Here is a 23,891-nt window from a genome sequence, read left to right as displayed (position 1 = left end):
AAATTAAACCCTATGCTAATAACTTCATTTATATTTATTCTAAAGTAGGATCCATCCACTGTAATGTCTGAAGAGACTGCTAAAATAAACCAAGCTCTATAAAATGTCAGAAACTCATACTGTGAAAGAATTTTATTATTTTAAAAAAAGTTTTATTTCTGCTATTTCTACATATTCATTGTAGAAACAACACAGAAAAATATAAAGCAAATAAAACATATTCCCCTTCTTAGAGATTAATCATTCTCAACATTATTGTAATATTCTTGGGAGATCCCAAACACATGCCTCTACCCCATACTTCTCTCCCACCTTCCCCCTGCCTCTTGGCACACCTGCTCATTCTAATAAACTTTGTTTAAATTTTATTCTTGTTTGCCTCACCGACAAGAATGTAAATGCCATGAAGGCAAAGGTTTTAAGTGTGTATGTGTTTCTGTTGATGTATTCCTGGTGACAAACATTATTTGGCATAAAGTGGGCACTCAGTTACTATTTAATGAGTGTGTAAATTGATGATTTTTCCTAAGGATTAATTCTTAGGAAAAGGGATATGTGGGTCAAACTGTATTCCAAACAGGTTATACCAATTCATACATCCAACAGCAGTGTAAGAACATAGTTTGCCACACTCTTCGCAAACAATGTTTTGTTTTGTTTTTGTTAAGTGGAAAGGGTATCTCATTTTAATTTGTGTTGTTTTAATCTCTAACTGGGTATTCTTTGCCTTTCTGGTCATCTGTATATCTTCTTTGAAAAATACCTATGTCCTTTACCTATGCTTATATCTTACCCTCTTTACATTTAAAAATGCTAATCAAAGGTCATTAACACTATATCCATCATATATTACAGGTATTTTTCCTAGACGCATTTACGACTGAATTCTTAGAAAATTTAAAAAACTGCACAAAAGTATACATTTAAATAATCAAGTCTATCAGTCTTAATCATGTGTCCAGTTAAGAAAACTAAAAATCTTAAAATGCCAATTCTTCCAAAATTAATTCACAAATTTAATGTAATTAGAATCCCAACAGCTTTTCTTGGATTTGCACAAAATGACCTTAAAGTTCACATGGTCGGCTCACTACCTATGAATAAGCTAAGGAAAACTAAGAAAGGAAGGTGACTTCCAGAATGACAAAGTAAGGACCTCTGTGAACTCGCTCTCCCACAAAAATTGAAATACTAGCAACTAAAGTTAACCACTTCAGAACTGTGAAGTCACAAAACAAGTGGAACATTGTCTACCCAACAGAATGATGGAACCTCGGGGCGGGGGGGGGGGGGGGGGGGGATGTTCTGATGAAAGGCTATTCCCATCCTCTTCACTCCCCAGCTCAGTGACTGGGCAAACAGGAAAAAGCAGTAATACATGCCATCACAGAGGGTTGAAATTTCGCAATTCCATCAAAACCAGCTTTGTTAGACCACAATCATTGATATTTTGTCCCAACTCACAGCTCCCTGGAAACTATTCCCAAGATATCATGGCAATTTCATTTGACACAGAAGGTCAGCTTAGGGAGACAGAAGGTCTCATACCTGCAGGGCAGCACAGATATAATAACAATTTGCTGGTGGTATCACAGTTGCCTAAGGCTGTGGTTTCAGGTGTGTCAAGTAAGAGCCTGGGCAAGAATTTAAAGAAAATCCTGAAAAACTAGACATATGCTAGGACTAAAAGGTTGTATACAGGTGCAAGGTCATGTGTATGCTCAGAAAATACCTAGGAAAGAAGGAAGTCACTCTTTGATTTTGAAACCTTGAGCAAAGAGGAAGTTAAAAAAAAAAAAAGGAAAATGCAGAAGTAAAATGGGCTATAATGTCTACTGTTAGCAGGAATGTTGTAAAAGAAGTACTCATACATGGCTGAAGGAAATGTGTAATGGATATAGTCTCTTTGAAAGGCAGCCTGAGAACATTAATTAAAAGTAGAAATACTTATAGGGCGCCTGGGTGGCTCAGTTGGTTAAGCGGCTGACTTCAGCTCAGGTCATGACCTCGCGGTTAGGGAGTTTGAGACCCACATCGGGCTCTGTGCTGACAGCTCAGAGCCTGGAGCCTGCTTCCGATTCTGTGTCTCCCTCTCTCTCTGCCCTCCCCGACTCATGCTCTGTCTCTCTCCCTCTCTCTCTTTCAAAAATAAACATTCAAATTTTTTTTAAAAAATACTTAAAACTCTAACCCTTAGGAACAGCAATTCTACTCCTAAGCATTTATTCCATAAAAACAAAAGGACCAATACCCACCAAATATGTACAAGATGGTAATAACAACATAACTTGTAGTGTATTTTCAAGAACTGAAAATAAAGTGAACGTCCATTATTTTGGAATGGCTGAACACTGGGAAAAACTGGGACACAAACAATTGGCTATTACATGACTACTAAGATGAAGGAATTAGAACTATGCCAGATGACACGAAGAGACTTTCCTCAAGTACGCTGGATTCAGAAAACATACAAAAAAGACTAATATAATTCTGTTTTTTGCAAAACAATGCCCAAACCCTCATATTTACATATATACATGTACTAATATATATAATTTTAGAAGTATATTTATTTTGGAAGAACACCTGTAAGATTTTTGACAGTGTGCCTAGTAGGACAGGAAAGGGGACCGGGCTGCTAACATGGGGAAAGGCTGAGGGAGAAGGGACTGGCAAGATACGATCACATTTATGGGATCCTTGGTTTCCCTTCCTTGGTTTCATGCTTATTAGGAAGTTCTTCCCTGCCCCCACATCATTTAAATTTCTTTTTGCAGTATCTTATAATTGCTTTACAGTCTCACTCATTACATTTCATTATTTTCTGAAGTTTATTTTGGCACAGGGAAAGTAATTTTCCTCTAACAATTTCAGAGCTATTTTTATAGTTCTATTGAGCTGTAATTGCCAGACAGCAAAGTGCACAGATTTAAAGTGTACAATTCGAAGAGTTGTGATAGAGGTATGCACCTACCAGCACTGTTTATTGAACCATCATAGCTTTCCCACGGATTCAAAATGTCACCTTTATTACATTAAATTTTTATAAATACACACCTGCCAACTGGTATTAGAGCATCTAATCCTGCCTCAAGATCCCGGGGAATCATCTCTTCCCCTCTTTGTATGAAATGACAATGTAATGAAACTTGAACCTCTGGCATCCTAATTTACAAAAACCAAGTGGCCAGTGACAAAGTAAGCAGAACACCAGACCGAGGGACCGGAAAGGACTGCTAGGAGAGAAGACTGGCTTACTGAGTGGGGAAGGGGAATGGAGAAAAAAGAGAAAGGTAGAAAAAAAGGACACCTAAATCCGAAAATTAGTCCCTCACACTGTACCAGGAACACAGAATTTTAACCACTATTTCAGTATGTTCAGAAATATAGGGCCTTTCAGTAAGTTAAATGTCTGCTCTGACAGCCAGCATCAGGCCTTTATTCTCCTTCTACCCCCCAAAGTTCTAATGAAAGTGTCAGACTGATAAAACTTGAGAATGCGGACATAAATTTTATATTTATTTTCTCAAAGGTTACTTTTGTGTACATTTTGCTTCATGAAGTAAACAATTATTCAACTGTAACTCAATTTAACTTATTTCAATATTCACCACCACTCTTTCAGTGGCTAGGATGAGTTTTAAAGAAGGACATTGGGTGGTGTATCTACTGAATCCTTACAAGTTGGAGCTTTTATATGTCATGCACAAAACATGGCTAGGTACAAAAGTCTTAGCTTTTGTCTTGCTCAATAGTCTTCCATGTTGTTCCACCATGTCCAGCATTTAAACTTATAATGAAGTTTAAAGCCAGTCTGATTTTTATTTCTTTATAAGTAAACTTTTTTTCCCACCCCCTATAAGGATGCTACAGAGTAGTTTCATTATCTCCGTAAGTCAAAAATGTTGCAGTTTTTATAGTTACCTTTCTTCATTAATCTTGTGTGGACATTAATGAGTCCTTTTGATCAGCATAGTCTGTTTTTTTTTTTCCAACTCAGATTTTTAAAATTATGTCACCAATCATTGCTTCATTACAGAAAAATTTATTCATCTGTAATCCTAGATTAACCATTTTCTAAATCAAGTAAGTAACAAGACATAAGATTTAATACAGCACATATACAGGATGTTTAGAGGATCACCTGATTTCACCACTAGGTGTCATTTTACTTCTTACTTGCTGTGTCACCTGAGCAGCAAAAATCTGTGCTTATTCAGCTTGTGCTTGTTCAAATACCTGTGAACTGCCTTGATAAGTTGTTGAAAAGAGCTGGTTAATTATAAAACAACTTAATAAATCATATAAACCTCCTTGTCACATCTGATTTCTTATCTCTTACTATGCCCTGCTCCCCATTCCTGTAAACCACCCAGCCACAAAGAATTGGTCTAAGCCCTGTAGATTAAATTCCAGAATTGTATTCACGTATGTCCATTTCTTCCCATTTGTTGTCACAATTGAAATCTTCATTATTTATTGTTTATAAAAGCTTCTTAATTGGTCTCCCTCTTCTGCCGCCAGCTCAACTGATGCACTACCATCAAAGTAGTATTTCCAAAATATAGATTTTGTTTCTCATTGTAAAATCATTTAGGTCTCCATCACAAAGTCCACCGTGGTAGCCACCACTCATACACGGCTACTGAACACCTAAAATGTGGCTAGTCCAAGATGTGGTATAATTGTAAAGTATATATATTTCAAAGAGTATAAAAAAAAGAATGTGAAATATCTCAAACATTACTAAAACTAATTTGACCTTTTTCAACAGTTACTGGTATAGTTACTAATAAATTTAAAACTACACATGCAGTTTGCATTACATTTCTATTGGACGGTGATGTTCTAGAAAATAAAATGATTCCAACTGGAGAATCACACCGTTAACAATACTAGTCTGAAACGGGGCGGGTGTTCTTTCTTTAATGAGTGTGAAGACACCCCAGCTGAACTGGAGATATCTGAATACGTAGTTTTTGACTCTTGGCCAAGGGCAATGGGAGTTATGATACGCTTGTTCAAGTTCCAAAACGCCCCAAAACTCCCCTGGTAATCCCGAGTGTAACAGTTTTACTGATGGCTGGCAATGGGCCTAATTGGTTTGGCAAGACTGGCTTGATCACTGAAAGGGTAAATTGAGTTCCTCAGAAGTCAGATGGTGGTTGGAGGGAGACTCAGCACGATCCTTGCGTACATGTAAGTGCCTGTGGGAGCTTGGATATGGGACGTCTCTCAGAATGCTTACCTGCATTATGTTTCTCCTGCTGCAGGATGATATCCTCTGCCTTGAAATAAAAGCTTTATTTGCATATGCTCTGTGGAGTCTGGTAAGTCCTTTCAAATTCATAAACTGAGCAAAACTTTGTAATGAACTATATAAAGAACTGCAGTATGGTTTTATTATTTATTGAATGTTTTATCCTTCAGGTGAATCTTAAAGGTAGACTAATACAATTTTTTCCATGTCATATCTTTAAGATACTGTATTGACTTTTACTTATGTAAGATTTTATTTTCTCTTCAGTGACACTTAACAGAATTAAAGTTTCCCAACCTTGGTTTATTTCTTAATAAGTAGATTAGACTGTACCAATTAATAAGCTTTAGGAAATAAATTTTAAAATACCATGTCCTTTAATGGACATCTATTGATTTTAACCATCTATCACGTCTATCTCCTTTGAGAATCATCTGATTTTGATGAAGGTGACAATCAGAAAAATCTCACTCTGACTGACACACACATACCCAGGATTAGAGGGGAGATCCCGTGGTGCCCTGAACCAGCAAATCATAGAATCATTATGACTGCTTCAGGGTAAATATGTGAGCCATTCCAGGACTATCAAGTTCTTCCCTCCTAAATTATGAAAGCTTGTCTGTCCTAGGAGACAAACAGGTAAAAAGAGAAAAGCGGAACTCACCCTTAGGCCTACCATATGAAATACAGCATTTATAGCCCACCAAGATGAAATGACTTTGCAGTCAGTAGATGGAACAAATACTGCTTTATTTCCACAGATTCACAAAACTTTACACCTTAAAAATCACCTTGTTCACCTTAGATGACACTAAGTCCCAGAGAATAGTAATTACCTCCACAAAGTTATTTCACACATAGCAAAGCTAGAGTTACATTCCAGGTTGTCTGATTGCCAAAGAAACATTCTCTGCAATTCATAAAAACTAGATTAAAGGGAGCTATCACTGTTTTAGTCAAAAATCACCTGTTAAGTATTTCAGACACACGAATGAAAACTTTCTGAAAAAATGTAACTATCAACCATCTTTATATGCATTGTAAAGTTATCCAACATTATATCAAAAAATTATCTTAAATGAATTCAAATTATTTTCCTTTACTGGACATCTGATCGTTACTATCTAGATAACTGCTGTGCCCCTCAGAAGAAGAGTCCAGCAAACAACTTTAGCTATGAAAGATATCATCCAAGGGTAACTGGAACATAATAGCTAACACATCTGGAGAACTATCTTACGATTCAGTTATAGTTCAAGCCCATCATTCCCCAAAGTGTATTTCATAGAACACTAGAGAACCACAAGATGTCCTCCAAATAAAAGATACTAAAGTCAAATAAGTTTGTGAAAAGCCACATAAAATAAATGCATTTGTAAACCGTATAAATAATATATATAGGGATGTACCTATATGTGTGTACGTGTATATACATATATACTCTTAGAAATTCATAGCACACGTTAAAGGTTATGAAGTATTACAGTGAAGAAAATGCTCAATTTTAATTCAGCATTTCCTAATCTTCAACTATAACATGCTTTTTCACCAAAAAATTCATTAACGTAAGAAAAATTTGTATCGTGAAATATATTTTGGGGAACAATACTCTAATCTAAAAATCTTTTGGTACTATCCTATCAAATAATACCAGACCCAGATTTATAATTATTATAATCACATATGTATAGCACATCACAGTTTTCAGGTACTTTCACTTACATTTTGTTTATTTGATCCAGGATATAGAACAGTGCCTATCACATGGTAGCCCCAATATTTGCTGAATTTAAGTAAAAATAATCCCCACAACAACCATGTCAGAAGGCTAAATTCATTTATTATCCCCATTTATAATTGAGGATGTTGAGGTTCAGAAATATTAACTGACTTCCCAAAGGCCACAGACCTAGAAACTAGGGAACCAGGGCTTGACCACAAATCTTCTGACTTTAAAACCCCATGTTAGGTTGATTACGTCTTCTGAACAAATTCTTCAAGGACATCTCAAGCTATTCCTTACCTTGAACATCATGTAATAAAAGTACTGGCAGAAGTCTTAAAGTACAATCATTTCCTGACTATCAAGGTAATGCTTACAAATGCTTTTTAAGAAGAAGATACCCAACCATTAAATGGGTTTAAATATAAAAAAAATCAAAATGGACAAAATTTTAAGTCTAGTATATTTAAAGTAATTTACCATAACTGTTAGAAAGTAAAAGCAAGAGACCACAACAGAAGACACTAATGAGAAAATAACCCTAAATTTCAATCCATCAAAGCAGACATTTAGTACACCCAAATTATACACCACAAGTATGGCTATATATGGAATATATGACACCTTGTTATGGCATGAAAAACACATTTTTCTAGTTTAATGTATAAAAATGTACTTAGTTTTGTCACTGAAATCAGTTATTAACACAAACTTAACTCTGGCAGGTTACCTACCCTTAGCAATAAGCAGTAAACATTATTACTATTGAAAATAATTCATATTTTATTAAGAGTACTTCTGATCATATACATTTTTAGACTGCTATTATATGCAATAAATGCCATCCTACTTTTTCACACCTGCCACAGAAAAAACTTATTTACACTTTATTTGGATTCTAATTTTGAAAAGAACATATTACTACAAACATTCTGTCTTATTCATTTAAAAATAATTTTAGCTAGTGACTTTGCTAAGATATAGAAACTTTATGCCACTTCTGAAAATCGGCTCTCAAAGAGCTAAGATTTTGGCATAAGAAGGGATCAAGATTAAACAAGAAAGTCAACATTTGGCAATTATCACAGTAAAGTTAATCCAGCCAAGAAACAACAATGGGTGCTAAAAACAGAGGGTATAATTTTGAGGAGGAACAGTATGTTGATACAGTCTCAAAGTACTGCCTTCAAATCAAAATATTTACTGATTACAAATACAAGTTAAAATAGTTATCAATTTCAAAGGGAAAACGAATGCTGTAATAGAGAGCTCTAACAGAAGTTTGATCAAGGGACCAAGGTATAAGATACCATCAATGTGGACAAATCAAACACAAGTTCCACTTGGAAGGCAGCAAAAAGAAAGCAAACCTTTTGAGAGAGTGCAATCTGAATCTAAGCATGAAGAAACATCAGACAAAACTAAATGCAGGCATATTCTATAAAATAGCTAAATCTACAATATTCAAAATTTGTCAGTTATGAAAATCAAGAAAAGGCTCAAGAACTGTTCCAGTGGGAAAGACACTGAAGAAACATGACAACTGAATGTAATCTGCATATAGACCCTTTTGATAAAAGGCAAAAGGTGGTGATACAGGAGAATGTTCTTATTTGTAAGAAATAGATACTGGAATATTTGGGGGTGACTGAGCAGTATGTCAACAACTTACTCTCAAACAGTTAAAAAGAAAAAAAGTACCATTCTTACATAAAAAGATAAAAATTTAGATAAACTTAAAACTGCAAAACCAATGTCGTATATTTCTATCATCTTTGATACTAGTTTCATTTTCTCCTGGATTTGAAATGAAAGGTTTGAAACTAATCATCTACTTTTTGGTTTTCAGGATTCTTAGGATGTAGAGGTCTTAGGAGATCCTAAAATTTAAGGGAATTCCTAGGAGTATCACCAAGACTAGAGAACTAGGCACTAATAAAAAACGAAAATATATTAAGAAAAACTGGAACCTTAATCATTAAGGGCTATCCTCTGGATGCACACATAAATAGACCTGTTGCAAATTTAAAATAGTTTTCCTGGAAGACTGCTACCACAAAGCAATGGTAAAGTATATCACAATGTGTGGCTTTAAGAATTACTATTTTTTTCTAGAAAACAACTCTAAAAACCCATCCTGACACAGGTAGATAAACCATTAATTTTACTGTTTCTTTAATTTCTATGTTGCAATAATTTAGATTAATATTTTTTTTAAGTAGGAACTGATCATTTTGAAGCAAACAATAAACTATTAGCAATACTACAGGATATTCTTCAATATACTACCAAAAAAGAACAATTCCTTTAATCTCCCTAAATTCACTGGTTAAGAATTCTTAGGGTGGTTGGAGAATGCAGATTAATAAAGAAATACAAATTCCTAAACTTCATTCTAAACTCAAAGAAGGCCTTCATAATCTCTTCATAAACACCCTAATAAAACCTTCTTAAGAGGTTCTGTCAATAGAGCTTGCGCAGAAAAGAATTAACACAGCAAGCTTGAGACTGCTATCCCTAGAAAGGTTGGCTTGCAGGGTTAGCTCTTGGTTGGCATCTGGTAACTGGCTTTTGAGATGGTTTCCACAATTCCGATTCTGATAAGGGTGACACAGTGTGCCTAAGCTGTCTGTATGAACAAAACAATTTATGACGATCTATGCTTTCTTTCTGGGCATCTGAAATTTTGGTATGCGCTAAAGCAGAAAGTGTTGGTGGAGAGACTCCAATAAAAACTCTGAACCCCTGGACTCATATGAGGTTCCATGTTAGACAACATTTCCACATATCTGGTAACAACTCATTGCTAGAGCAAGTAAACATGCCCTGTGTCACTTCACTGGGAGAGGGCTATTGGAAGCTTCCACCAGACTTTACCTCATGTACCTTTTCCCTTTGTTGATTTTACTCTTCATCCCAGGACTTTGCTGAGTCCTGGGAGTCTCACTAGTAAATCATCAAACTTGGGGTGACCTTGGGAACCTTTGACATAATTCTTCAATGCATAAAATTACCTTATGTAGAGTTCAAAGTGTTTCAGTACGTACACACACACACACACACACACACACACACACACACACACACAAGCTGCATGCAACTTGCAAGTGATAACTTTAAGATGAGAAAGGCTTAAAGTAAGTCCTATATCTTTCACAAAATTATTCACTTTTTGGACTACTGGACAAACAATATTCAGAAGACAAGGTGCCATTCATTTTCTCAAAGTTCAAATTTGAAGTATCAACTGTAAATACACTTAGAGAGTTTATTAGCTGGTTGTTACATGTTATTTCCATATGCATATATATTTTTAATTTCCTTAAAAAAACCCTCATCCTTATCCTCAAAAACAAAACAAAAAATCCAAATTCAAAACAGTTTAATGTACACAATTTTTGTAGCGTTCAAAGGGATACATTCTTACCATGTGGAGTGATTGTCTGTACAGGTTTAGCTGGGGACCTCACATTCCATATAGTCAAGGTGCCGTCTGAATGACTGCAAATAAACTGTTTTCCCTCATGATGCCAAGCAACAGAGTGAATAGCCTATAGGAGTGAAGAATTCCATTTTTAGAAACAAAATCTCAACACCAAGCTATACACAATCAATATTATAATTTTCAACTTTAACCTTTTCCTATTTTCCAAGTTAAAGTCAACATGTTACAACCTTTACATTCCCATTAGCCCTCTTATAATGCAAATGAAATTTAATACAGTATTGACACTGTTTTAAGTCTTTTTATTCCTTAAGCCAGCATGAAGATGATATAATAGTGATATATGTATTAGCAACACATTCATGAAAACAATGTATTCTTACAGTTTCTCAGAAAAACTATAGCTAAACTTAAATTATCAAGTAGTTACAATCAATATCCCATCAGAAAAAAACTAGTTGCATTGATAAAAACAGATTTTTTTTTAAGCAGATTCTTTTTTTTTTTAAATTTTTAACGTTTTTTATTTATTTTTGAGACGGAGAGAGACAGAGCATGAATGGGGGAGGGTCAGAGAGAGAGGGAGACACAGAATCTGAAACAGGCTCCAGGCTCTGAGCTGTCAGCCCAGAGCCCGACACGGGGCTCGAACTCACGGACCGCGAGATCGTGACCTGAGCCAAAGTTGGCCGCTTAACCGACTGAGCCACCCAGGCACCCCTAGAACAGATTTTTTAAATCAACTAAAACTCTAAGACAGAAACACAGATTTGGAACTAAGATCAACTAAAAAAAAAAAAAAAAACCTCAGACTGAGCTCCAACATGTTACCCATCTCTCACAGTAATGAGGTGATTTTTAAAATCTGAAGAGACCCTTTTTTGATTAGAAAGTTATTTTATACCTGTGAGCCACTTAAAAACAATCTGAGAAATATTTTTATATGACCAAAGTATGTAACCTTTCAACTTTTGTTCTAATATTATTCTGCCTGCAAAAAAAAATAAAATAAAATAAAATAAAATAAAATAAAATAAAATAAAATAAAATAAAATAAAATAAAATAAAATAAAATCACTCTCCTAGGTCCTCTTTAAATAACTTCTCAAGTTGATAACTCAAGTTGATAACACTCAACTCAAGTTGATAACACTCCTAGTTCTTAATGGTCAATTGACTTTAAAAGCTGCCCTACTGGAATATGGCAGAACTGCTGAGTGCAGCACAAAACCACATAACTGAAACTTAAGAGCTCCACTCATATACAGGTCAACGTTTACTATTATCTCATTCGATTTAATCTTGAACTATTTTAAACTATCAACGTTTACTATCATCTCGTTCAATTTAGTTTTTAAAATCTGCTCTGACTTTAATGTAGAAAATAGATTTATAGGTCAAAACTTTCAATGAAATTATAGGAACCTTCTATTAAAAATATTTTTTATACTTTCAACAAGATCTTGATTATTGGGCCACACGCTGCTTATAAATAAAAACTTAAAAAACTATGAAAAAATAGACACAAAGTATGCTGCTATGAAAACAAAGGAAATTCTTTTAGTTCTGCTTACAAAGATATCATGCAAATATTAATAAAGTATTCCAAGTATTACTATAGTTTCTCAATGTCATCTGCTATTTAAGTAACTGAAAGCATCAATACGAAGACATGACATATTTTATCTTAAAAACAAGAAAAACCACTTATACACCTCCTAGCTCTAGTCATTGAATTAGAAATCATGACCCTTACTAATCCCCAGATTACAGTTACTGGATACCATTCCACACTGACTGAGCCACATTTCAGAAGAAAAAAATCCTAAGTTTGAAACAAAAATATGCAAAATTAATAGTTACACTTTGTTAATAATGGCAGGGAAGCTATCCATGACTATTATCACCAAAGAATTCAGGAACCAAAAGGAGGAGGTTCACTGACCAAAAATGGAACAATCTGAAAATCAGTAAGAATAGTAGCTTCAACACGTCAAAGGAGAGCAAACATGTTTAAATCCTTAAGTACATAGTGAAACTAGAAGCAAGAACAAATTGGTCATCATTGAGATTATTAGAGAACAACCCCTTTAGAGTAAATATCGAAGTAAAATGAGAGAATCATTGATGCTTTTCTTAAGAACTGTACTACTATTGGGGCGCCTGGGTGGCGCAGTCGGTTAAGTGTCCGACTTCAGCCAGGTCACGATCTCGCGGTCCGTGAGTTCGAGCCCCGTGTCAGGCTCTGGGCTGATGGCTCAGAGCCTGGAGCCTGTTTCCGATTCTGTGTCTCCCTCTCTCTCTGCCCCTCCCCCGTTCATGCTCTGTCTCTCTCTGTCCCAAAAATAAATAAACGTTGAAAAAAAAAATTAAAAAAATAAAAAATAAAAAAAAAAGAACTGTACTACTATTAACCGAATAGTAGATGAGAAGAAGTTTCTCTTTACACTCAAGTGTCTGAGTTAATAAGTAGAGGAGGAATTACAGAATTACACCTTCGTTTTGCAACCTCTATCCATTAATAAATCTAGGCCTTGAACAACACTGCCTGCTCACCTCACAGATACTAACACTCCACCTAACAGAAAAGCATCAGCATCATTTATGAAGAAGTCTCGCTAAAAACGAAAAATGAATCTGAATTCGATCAAGCCTCAGCATACTATCCATTTTATAGGAAATCTAAGGGCAAAAAAAAAAAAAAAAAAAAAGTTAAACACAAGAGGGACGGAGCCAGAAAAATCTAGTCTTTGGGAGACTCTACCTTTAACAAATAAATGGCCATAAAGAAGGAATGCAGGGGCGCCTGGGTGGCTCAGTTGGTTGGGTGTCCGACTTCGGCTCAGGTCATGATCTCGCGGTCCGTGAGTTCGAACCCTGCGTCGGGCTCTGGGCTGACAGCTCAGAGCCTGGAGCCTGTTTCAGATTCTGTGTCTCCCTCTCTCTCTGCCCCTCCCTTGTTCATGCCCTGTCTCTGTCTCAAAAATAAATAAATGTTAAAAAAAAATTAAAAAAAAAAAAAAAAAGAAGGAATGCAGTAAGGAGGGAAGGCAAAAGGTGAGGAGAGGCCTACAGTTTGTGAGACTTAAAAGACATTGGTCAACCACAATCAATCTTTATTTGGATCTTTTTTTTTAATTTTTTTTTTTTAATGTTTATTTATTTTTGAGACAGAGAGAGACAGAGCATGAACGGGGGAGGGTCAGAGAGAGAGGGAGACACAGAATCTGAAACAGGCTCCAGGCTCTGAGCCATCAGCCCAGAGCCTGACACGGGGCTCGAACTCACGGACAGCGACATCGTGACCTGAGCCGAAGTCGGCCACTTAACCGACTGAGCCACCCAGGAGCCCCTTTCTTTGGATCTTAAAACAAGTGAAACTATACTTGTCTACAGTTTACTATGACTTGTATATAATAAAAAAAAATAGGATACATTTATTAATTTGCTGGTAAATGACAGAATACTTCTAGGAGAACCAACGAGATAAACGGCTGACACTAGTCCCAGGCGTAAAGGGATTAGAAGGCCAAAAGACAGGGGTGGAGAAGAGATTTTTTTGTTTTTTAAATCTTTTAAGCTATGTGACTATCTGTTTTATATATTTAAAAAGCGTTACAAAGGTTGCCTCAACTAAAATCACCAATTAAGTTCTTAGAGAAGCTGTTCTGAACTAGAAAAATGACAAAAATAACGTTTGAGTAGCAAAACTAATGTTATTACCTCATCATACGTGTATCTGTAGTCAGCTTTCTTTGATTTGAGGTCCCATAACACCACTGTTCCAGATTCGAAGCCAATCAAAAGCTGTAATAAAAGAAAATGCCACATGACCTAGGAATGGTATTAATTATGTGAAACATTTATTTGGTGGCAATAAAGATAAATATTATCATTCACGTTTTAAGTATAAAATTATAATTAAACATCTTCTTTGCTAATCATATGAATGATGAGGATACTGCACTGCAGTATATTATATATTATATATATATATTAATATTATATATTACATACATATATGTTTGATGATTAGTGACTCAACATATATAACTAGTTATTGAGAAAGAAAACAGTACCATTTTGAAGTCCGGTGTGTACATTTTCATTAATTAATATAACATAATAAATTACTAACTAAAAATTAACATTTGTAGGTGCTTTAGAGTTTACAAACTCTCCTAATTCAACACATTTTAGATAATCTCACTCATCTATCTATTGATAAGTTCCAAGTTATATCCAGCCTAGATCCTTCTCATGAGATGCAGACTCATAATTCCAGTGGTCACGGCTCCCTTTTCTAACTCCGTAAGAGCCTCAAAGTAAACGTGTCCAAAAGTGAATTTGTTATTTTCCCCCTACACTGTGTCTCTCTCTCTATTTCCTGTCTTAATGTTCATTAAGTTGCTCTAACAAACACTTGGAGGATCATCCCTAACTCTAGTCTCCCTCATCAGGGAAAATCATCCGGTGATTTTAAAATTACGTTCTATTATCTCTCCACTTTCCCCCACCTCCAATACCTCTCTCCTGGTTCAAGACACAAACGTCTTTTTTCTGGTCTCCCCAGTCTCCCGACCCCAGTTTTGCTCCTTTTTAAACTCATTCCCTATTGTAGCTAGTGTTTTAACAGTTCTAAAACGCAAACCTGATTATGGAAATGCATGCTTTTATTTAAACTTTTTTATTGTCTTACCATTACTTTTAGGATAAAGTCCAAACTGAGTAATATGGCCTATAAGATTTACTATGGTGTGACTGCTGCTTACCTCTCCAGCTTCGTCCCTTGTCACATCCCTCTTACCCAATACACTCCAGCACATCTCTCCGTTCATGCTCTCTTACCTCTGCTGCCTTCCCACCTGGGCCACATTTCAATGTCTCCCTCTTTGCCTGACCAATCCTACTAACATCTAGATGTTGTTTTAGCTATTACTTCCTCTGGGAAGCGTTCCTTGACCTACCAAATGTAAGTCAATCCCATTCCTATGTCCTCCAACAGCACTCTGTACATTTTTTTAATCTGAAGGATTGCTACACAATAGTGGCCTTTTCCTTAGCTGAATTTTCTGACTATAATACTAGTCTATTTAGGCAAGGACTGGTCTTATCTTGTTCACCACCACCGTAAGACACTGAGCCTGACTGATATGTTGTAGGTACTTAATATATTTTGGGAGGGAATAAATAAATTCCAGAATGGAATGCATGTTCTTGCTTTACAGACTGTCCACTGTCTATCAAACCTCTTCTGCCCACAACCCCCGAACTTGACTTTTTCAAATCTCAGTATTCCCTTTGCTTGAAACCTCCTTCTCTTTTATTCTCTGAGTGATCTTCTATTCATTTTTAAGTCTCAATTTAGTGATGCTCCCTTGGGTAAGACAACCCCCCATTTCTCTAGATAGACTAAGATTTTCCTTCTCCTATGCCAACACATGCATTTGCATCTATATGTCTCTAATATCTATTATATTGCCTAGTACACAGAAGACAATAAATATTTGTTTAATAAACACATAAATGACTAGTAGGTAGCTAATAGTTGTAATGTAATCTGGGGATATGAACAAAGTCTGGGGCAGTCCCAATAATTTTAATGAAATAGCAATTTTGTGGGTTTCAGACTTCAGGAGTATCTGGAAGGACAATCACTGAAGCTAACAAACTTTCCCCCACCTTGTCAGGAAGTATAGTTAATTTTGCTAATACAAACTGTTCTTTTCTAGACAATGTGAGATACATACTCCTTCTGGAAAAACTGTATTTGTTTCCTTTACCTTCTCCTAGTCCCTCTAAATACCTTAAGACATGTAACATGGCATTTTCTGAGGGGGAAGTAATAGAGAAACTTCAGGAATAAGAGATGGAAAAGGATAAAACTTAAGAGTTGATATACAGTGTAAACAGCACAGGATTGCTCAGGACATAGGTCACTTAAGCTCTCGTCTTAGATTTGTTACTTAGTAGCCATTTAACATTAAGGAAGTAATTTTATCCATCCAGATGTTAATAACATAAGAGGGTTATAGTAAGTTTTAACATCTCTAGCCTGCTCTAACATCCTAAGAATGTTAGAAATCTGTGTCAACAGGTTAGACCTTAATCCCCATAATCTCCTAAATATTATAAAAATAGAAGAGCTAACTTAAAAGATATGGTATTTAAACATGGAAAATTCTTTCAATATTAATTCCCACTAGAATCTTTTCTCAGAGATGTTAATTTACATACTGTTGAGCAGTTTCCTTTTATTTTCTTCTCTCCTAAAAAAATTAGTGGGTACACTCAATATGAATGGGACTCTCTGCAACATCAATAACTCTGGGGATGGAATCAGAACGATCAGTATTCAAAATTCCAGCTCTATCGCTATCTAGCTTTGTACCTCTGGAACACATAATCACACCAAGTGTCTGCCTCAGCATCTGTAAATTCGGGAAGACAACGAACTTACAAATTGTTAAGAGGATTGAATAAAATAGTGCATATAAAGTAGAAAGCACGGTGCCCCAAATAAAGCACAATTCAGTAAGTGGCAGTCATTACTGTTACTATCCTAAGTAAGTTTACACTAACGCCTAACCTTCCCTAGCCAAGGCCTTTGCTTACTGTGGTGGCATCTCCTATAAGGTTAGCTTTGAAGGAATCTGCCCCGTGGCCTTTCTTTAGTGACACAATGTTACAAAGATCTTTGGAAACAGCAGAAGAGAGTCACTGATACAAAGTGGGCTTTTCTATTAGAAATCAAAGGTTAGACAATATAAACTAGTCTAGTACCTTAATATTTCAACAACGTTTAGATGAGATTAACTCTGGAAACTAAGGAGAATAACATAATGCCAGGTTTCAAAAAGTGAGGATGATACAAGCAGCTATACGTAATTTATTTATACAATAAATTAAGTATGTACTGAGGAATTACTATTTCCATGTCAGGTGCTATGGGAAACATAAACCTTTGTAAATCTCTCTATGCTCAAGGGGTCTCTCGAGTGCAGGGGACGTGAGATATGCACATATTTCTAATACATGGCAATATGTGACAAGTACTGTAAAACTTGCACAACTAAGGTGCTAATGGATTTGAAAGTGAGAGAAAGCATTTTTAGTCAGGATTAACAGCAAAGATATCATGAAAGATATATATTTAATCTAAGCCTCAAAATGTGGGTACGAATTCAGCAGACAGCATTCAGTGGAAAAGCATTGCATACAAAGGGACTCCCATACAGGAGGCAGGTAGGCAGCAAAGAACAGCTCACATCTGGGGAACAATAACTATTTGCTTCAGCAGAGCATTCAGGTGAAGGTGTTATGGAAGACAGTGGAACCTAGGAGCTATGTTTTAAGGAAACTGTATCTTGTTAGATACTGCAGAACCACTGAAAGCTTTTCAACAAGGAGAGCAATAACATTAAAACAGCATTCTAGGAAGACTGATCTGGAAACGACTCATGAATGGGTTGGAACGCTTGAACTACAGTGGCCGTAATGAGGCTGAATAAAAAACAGACACTGCAAAGAAATGATTGAAATGACTTAGTGACTGAATCCAGAAAGAAGGGAGGGAAGTTTTCAATTCTCTTGCCATGCCTCCCACCTAAAGGCTTCTAAACAAGTACCGTGTATCAAAGAAAATAAAGTGTAGATATAGGTTACTGTAACTTGCTTCCTGTGAAGTTTCTCTCAAAGCATACATTTGTATGATTACAAGCTAACTCCAAACAGTAGAGCTATGCCTTTGTTTTCCCAGTAGCAAATAAAAGAATAGTGTTATACAACACACAGGCTAGACCACTCCCATTAGTTGAGGAAAGGAAAAACCTTCACAAAATCTAGAAGTTTCATTTCACTGACTTTTGATAGTGATAAACTTCCTGGCATTTATGTAGGATAATATCATAAAATTATTTAAGTAAGAGATTCATGGAAAAGGAATTTTTATTTTTAAATGTATTAACAAATCTAAACAATAGCTAGATACTGACTATATGAAACTGGTTTTGAGTATAAAAAGTGAAGTAATATTTTAAAAAATCTCTACATTATTAATCTAAGCTATCTATGAAGAAAAATTGAAGAGTGAGGAGTACAGAGACACCTCTAACATAAGGCATTATGTGATAAATGCTACAAAATTTGTATAATTAAAGTGTTAAAAATAATTCTAAAGCAAAAGAAAACAGTTTTTGCCAGATTTCCACAAAATCTTAATATGCCAAAAATAACTTTGAATTGTACTTATTACATTTTATTTGTCTTAGGGTTTTTTTGTGTTCTTTAAAATTATAAGTGATTCAAATTCTTGTTCTACATAATATTTAAATAAACCAGTAACAGTCTATGATGGACAACATTTGTTAGAAATGTCAACTTTGCAAGGTAAATACATGTGGCACTAGAACAGTTTGCATATTTTTTTAAAATATACCAAGATCCATGCATTTAAGTAATAAGTCATTTTTTAGGAAAAAACTCTACCTTTCCTTCATCCATTGGGTTATCACTTATATGGACAACCGGTCCTGGGTGAGATTTAGATGACCTAAAAAAGAAAAGTTAGCAAGACTTTTTTTTCTCAATTAAAAATTTCAATACAAATATATATTCATTATAATGAAACCAATGAATGGACGATAACGATGTATTTATAAAGGGTGAGAACAATTCAGTAAGTAATCGGTAAGAAATGTATAGTTCTTAATATGGATCAAAATAGCAATCAGAGGAAAATTTGGGTGGGGGATGAGTTAAATAGGTGATGGGGACTGAAGGGCCACTTGTGATGAGCACTGGAAGTGCCCAATCACTATACTGTGTAGCTGAAACTAATATTACACTGTATGTTAAGTAACTGGAATTTAAATAAGAACTAAAAGAAAACATAGCAATCAGAGGAAAAATAGTGACATTGATACAAATCCACAAAATTTACAAGTACACTTTCTGTATAGGAATATTCAATTTAGTATTTTAGCACACACAAAAAAATCTATTCTCATGGTAGAATTCTCAGAATTAATATTTTTAAGTAAGCATCATCTAAAATATTGCTATCTTATTTTACTCAACTCTAGCCTCCAACTGGGGCATCCATAGTTCCATAGTTCACCCACAAAAAAATAGGAAAAATTCTATTATGTTTTTTTTTTTTTTAATTTTTTCTTTTAACGTTTATTTATTTTTGAGACAGAGAGAGGCAGAGCATGAACAGGGGAGGAGCAGAGAGAGAGGGAGACACAGAATCTGAAACAGGCTCCAGGCTCTGAGCTGTCAGCACAGAGCCCGACACGGGGCTCGAACCCACGGACCGTGAGATCATGACCTGAGTCGAAGTCGGACGCTTAACCGACCAAGCCACCCAGGCGCCCCTCTATTATGGTTTTTAACACAACAACAACAAAACTAATGCCACTGTACACGCTCAGAGAAAAAGAAGTCATATAGATAAGAATGGAGCTGAATTTATGCCCATAAGTAGGAATGAGCACCTCCCTATTCATAAATTCCAAGGGTTGAGACACCAGCCCACTTCATGAGACCTTTGTGAAACCATACAGACATCTATCTGCACCAGGCCAACCTAGTGGGTGTTGTGATCAACTCAGAGAACAACCACAAAAACCCACACCTTGGACCAAGGCACTGAGATATGATAACATTACTGCCACAGGAAGAAAAACCAGGCTTGGTACATTATAATAGTTGACCAAGACGTTGCTTAAGAGTGATGCCACAAATTTATCCTTATGTCAAATTCTGTGGAATGCAATAATACAGAACTATTTGCTTAAAAACAAACAAAAGATGGGGCACCCGGGTGACTCAGCAGGTTAAGCATCCGACTTCGGATCATGATCTCACGGTTTGTGAGTTTGAGCCCCTCATTGGGCTCTGTGCTGACAGCTCAGAGCCTGGAGCCTAGTTCGGATTCTGTGTTTTCCTCTCTCTCTGTCCCTCCCCCACTCATGCTCTGTCTCTCTGTCTCTCAAAAATAAACGTTAAAAAATTTTTTAAAAACAAACGAAACATTGAAAATGAATTTTGTCAATGTCCATACATTTTTATTTTTGTGTCTAAATAATATGAGAAAAAACCTGAGATAAGATATAAAGATAAGAGTTGGGGGGGCTGGGGGGCTCAGTCAGTTGAGCATCTGACTTTGGCTCAGGTCATGATCTCACGGTCTGTGAGTTCGAGCCCTGCGTCAGGCTCTGTGCTGACAGCTCAGAGCCTGGAGCCTGTATCAGATTCTGTGCCTCCCTCTCTCTCTGGCCCTCCCCCGTTCATGCTCTGTCTCTCTCTGTCTCAAAAATAAATAAATGTTAAAAAAAAATTAAAAAAGATATAAAAATAAGATTCTAAAACAAAGTAGTGCAAAGTTAGTGCTAAAGATCCTTAAGGCCTTACAGCTGAACCCTGTTTTTATTGCTATTGTTAAATGAAAACAATCATCATTATATCAAAATTAACAAATTGTCAAATTCTGCAATATTGTAAACATTTACATTATATTTGTCAGTTATTTAAACATATCAAGTACTGGTTTAGATCAATGTTTTCTAAACACTGGTGGCAACCCATTAGTGGGTCATGAAATCAACTTAGTGGGGTATGACTAACATCTGAAAGAAAAATAAACAGAAGATAAAAGTACAGAAAAAAAAAACTGGGAGTGTTTTTCACCTAATAATTGTTTCATTAAACTTGTGCTACAATTGGTACATACATACACAGGTTTATATATACATATGATCACATATCTGTCTATATATATACAGAACATTTAAATGTACAAACTGTTAATAGTATAATGTTTAGAAAAGGCTAATAAATCTGTGTTTAATATCAAGAATGTCTGACATATTTAATTCCACACGGATTTACTCATTAGCTATTATATAAAGATATCATACATGGTCCTGATACTTTCAGATATGGAATATTTGCTCAAACTCACAGTTCAATGGCTTTATTCCACATAATGACGTAGCCTGAGAGTGTGAAGGACTCCACATTGACAATATGTATATTACCTCGTTCAGTGCCCACATAGAGCCACTTACTCTGGAAAGGCAGATGGCAAAATGTAACCCTGCAAGAGAAAATATAACCAAAAAGGAAATTAGAAAAACGTCTGTAACTTTTGTTAATTGTATTAGAGGGTTAATCACGATGTCTAATTTAGGAAAGGCAAAAATGATATGAAACCAGATTTCTCTACTCATTGTGGTTAACATTTTTTTTAATTTATTTTTTTAAATTTATTTATTTAGAGAACATGAGTGGGAGAGGGGCAGAGAGAGGAAAAGACAGAATCCCAAGCAGGCTCTGTGTTGTCAGTGGACAGCCTGACACAGGACTCGATCTGAGATCATGACCTGAGCTGAAATCAAGAGTCAGATGCTTAACTGACTGAGCCACTCAGGTGTCCCTGTGATTAATATTCGACATACAAATTCAACTTATATGTCAAACAGAAGGCCTTATAGTAAATAGACATGATGGCTTGACAGAAAGAAGATGGGTTTTAAAGTTACCATGTGTTTCAAACCTGGCTATGTCATCCACTGTGTTACTTCAGGCGCATCACATATTTAACCATTAAACCACAAACCATTAATACCCACATGACCCTAGGTATTATTACATTCCTCAGGAGTTATTAAACACACTCATCTATCTCAGTACCTGTGCTTACCATTCCTTCCAGGCAAAAGGCTCTTCCCGTTCATATTTTTCTTCTATTCAAGATTCAGTTCAAACACACCTTTATTCAAATTGATAGCCCAATAATTTTTATCTCTATCAGGCTTGCCTTGTTAAGACAGTTAAGGTCTACCTTCTTCAGTAACTTGTAAGCCTCAGGGAGTGCAGAGATCCTCTATACTCACACTTAGACAATGCTCTTCTCCTATGTCATAATGATATGACAGGACTTCATTAACAAATTATAATTTACATGCACGTATTAAGGTTTATTATCATTCCAGTAATTTCAAACACTTTCTATTCTTAGATCATTTGACTTCAAGATAAAGAATGGAAACTATCTTGTCCTTTTTTAGCACTTATTTTTAGCCCCCCAAAATTAGTATGTTATGAAATCATATAATGCTCATTTTTTTAGACTATTTATTGTGCCTCTCAAAATATATTCAAATTTTCAATAGAACAGCACTTCAAATAACATACAGTAATAATTAGTACTAGACCATCAATACTGGTACTAGGTTTTAAGCAAGATATAGCATACACAACATTGTTATTCCCATGAACACGATTTCATTACAGAAAATTTTCAAGATGAAAATACTTATCAAATAAATGTACATGCGACTCATGGTCTACCTCCCAGAGGGAATGTTCATTTAAATAATTATTTAAGGTTCATCGTCTGTATTTCTTGTTGAGGGTTTTATATAATAACACGTCATATTTCTAAGGGATTTTCTATATTAAACAAAGCACAAAAATGTCTGTTGCATCAAAAAAACGTTTTATAGTCCCATATGACTTCACAAAATACTAAGCAGTCCACAGTACCTTTCTGAAAACTCCAGGGCCATATAGGTTTCAGAATTCTGAATTTTCTGGATTTCAAAAAAATATACAATGCAAATTTTGTAGATCACCTAAAATGGCAGTATCTCACAAACACATTAAATATTTTTAAGGTATGATTTTTGGCAGTTTTTTTAACTGAGATATAATTCACATGTAATATTATATTAGTTTCAAATATATACAATGAGTCGATATGTGTGTATATTGTAAGATGATCACAGCAAGTCTAGCTGAAATATTCATCACCACACATATAGTTAGAAATATTTTTTTCTTAGTTTAGAACTTTTAAGATCTCCTACTCTCCAAGCAAGCTTCAAATATATAAAAAGTATTATTAACTATAGTCACTGGCAGTTTCTTAAAAAGTTAAACATATACCTACTGTATTTAGGTATTTACCCAAGAGAAAGAAAAAAAAAAATCTATACAAAACTTGTACACGTGTTACAAAACAGCTTTGTAACAGCCAAAAACTGGAAACAATCCAAATGTCCATCAACAGGTAAGTGGTATATACTCATAACAGAATACTATTCAGTAGTAAAAAGGAATAAACTACTCATACATGCAACAGCATTGATGAATATCAAAATCCTATCATGAGGGAAAGAAACCAGATAAAAAGACATATTGTACGATTCCATTTATATGCAACTTATATGCAATACGAAAGGCAAACTAAACTATTGTAATGGAAAGCAGATTAGTGGTTACCTGCAGATTGCAGGAGCGGAGGCTAGAAATAGAAGAGGGGAGGGATGAGGACAAGGAAATATTTTGGGGTGACGTGTATGTTAGTTATCTTGATTATGGTGACAGTTTCATCCGCGTATGATTGTGTCAATTTATCAAACTGTACACTTTATGTGGAGCGTATTATATGT

The 23,891-nt window shown here is 35.4% G+C and overlaps 1 protein-coding gene across 4 annotated transcripts in view; it reads right to left on the bottom strand.

The window, feature by feature from the left end:
- STXBP5 (syntaxin binding protein 5) overlaps positions 1–23,891 on the bottom strand; it is a 177,425-nt gene that overhangs the window by 102,028 nt on the left and 51,506 nt on the right. For all 4 annotated transcript variants that reach the window (XM_011282577.4, XM_019831369.3, XM_011282578.4 and 1 more), the window contains exons 5-8: positions 21,398–21,532; positions 18,919–18,982; positions 14,155–14,238; positions 10,414–10,537 (exon numbers count right to left, since the gene is read on the bottom strand). In XM_011282577.4, coding sequence (XP_011280879.1) covers positions 10,414–10,537; positions 14,155–14,238; positions 18,919–18,982; positions 21,398–21,532 — 407 coding nt within the window. The remainder of the gene's footprint in view (positions 1–10,413; positions 10,538–14,154; positions 14,239–18,918; positions 18,983–21,397; positions 21,533–23,891) is intronic.

The sequence above is a fragment of the Felis catus genome, chromosome B2 (genome assembly GCF_018350175.1).
Source record: "Felis catus isolate Fca126 chromosome B2, F.catus_Fca126_mat1.0, whole genome shotgun sequence".
Lineage (NCBI taxonomy): Eukaryota > Metazoa > Chordata > Mammalia > Carnivora > Felidae > Felis > Felis catus.
Note: the sequence above shows the minus strand (reverse complement) of the source record. Positions and strands in the feature narration are given on the sequence as shown.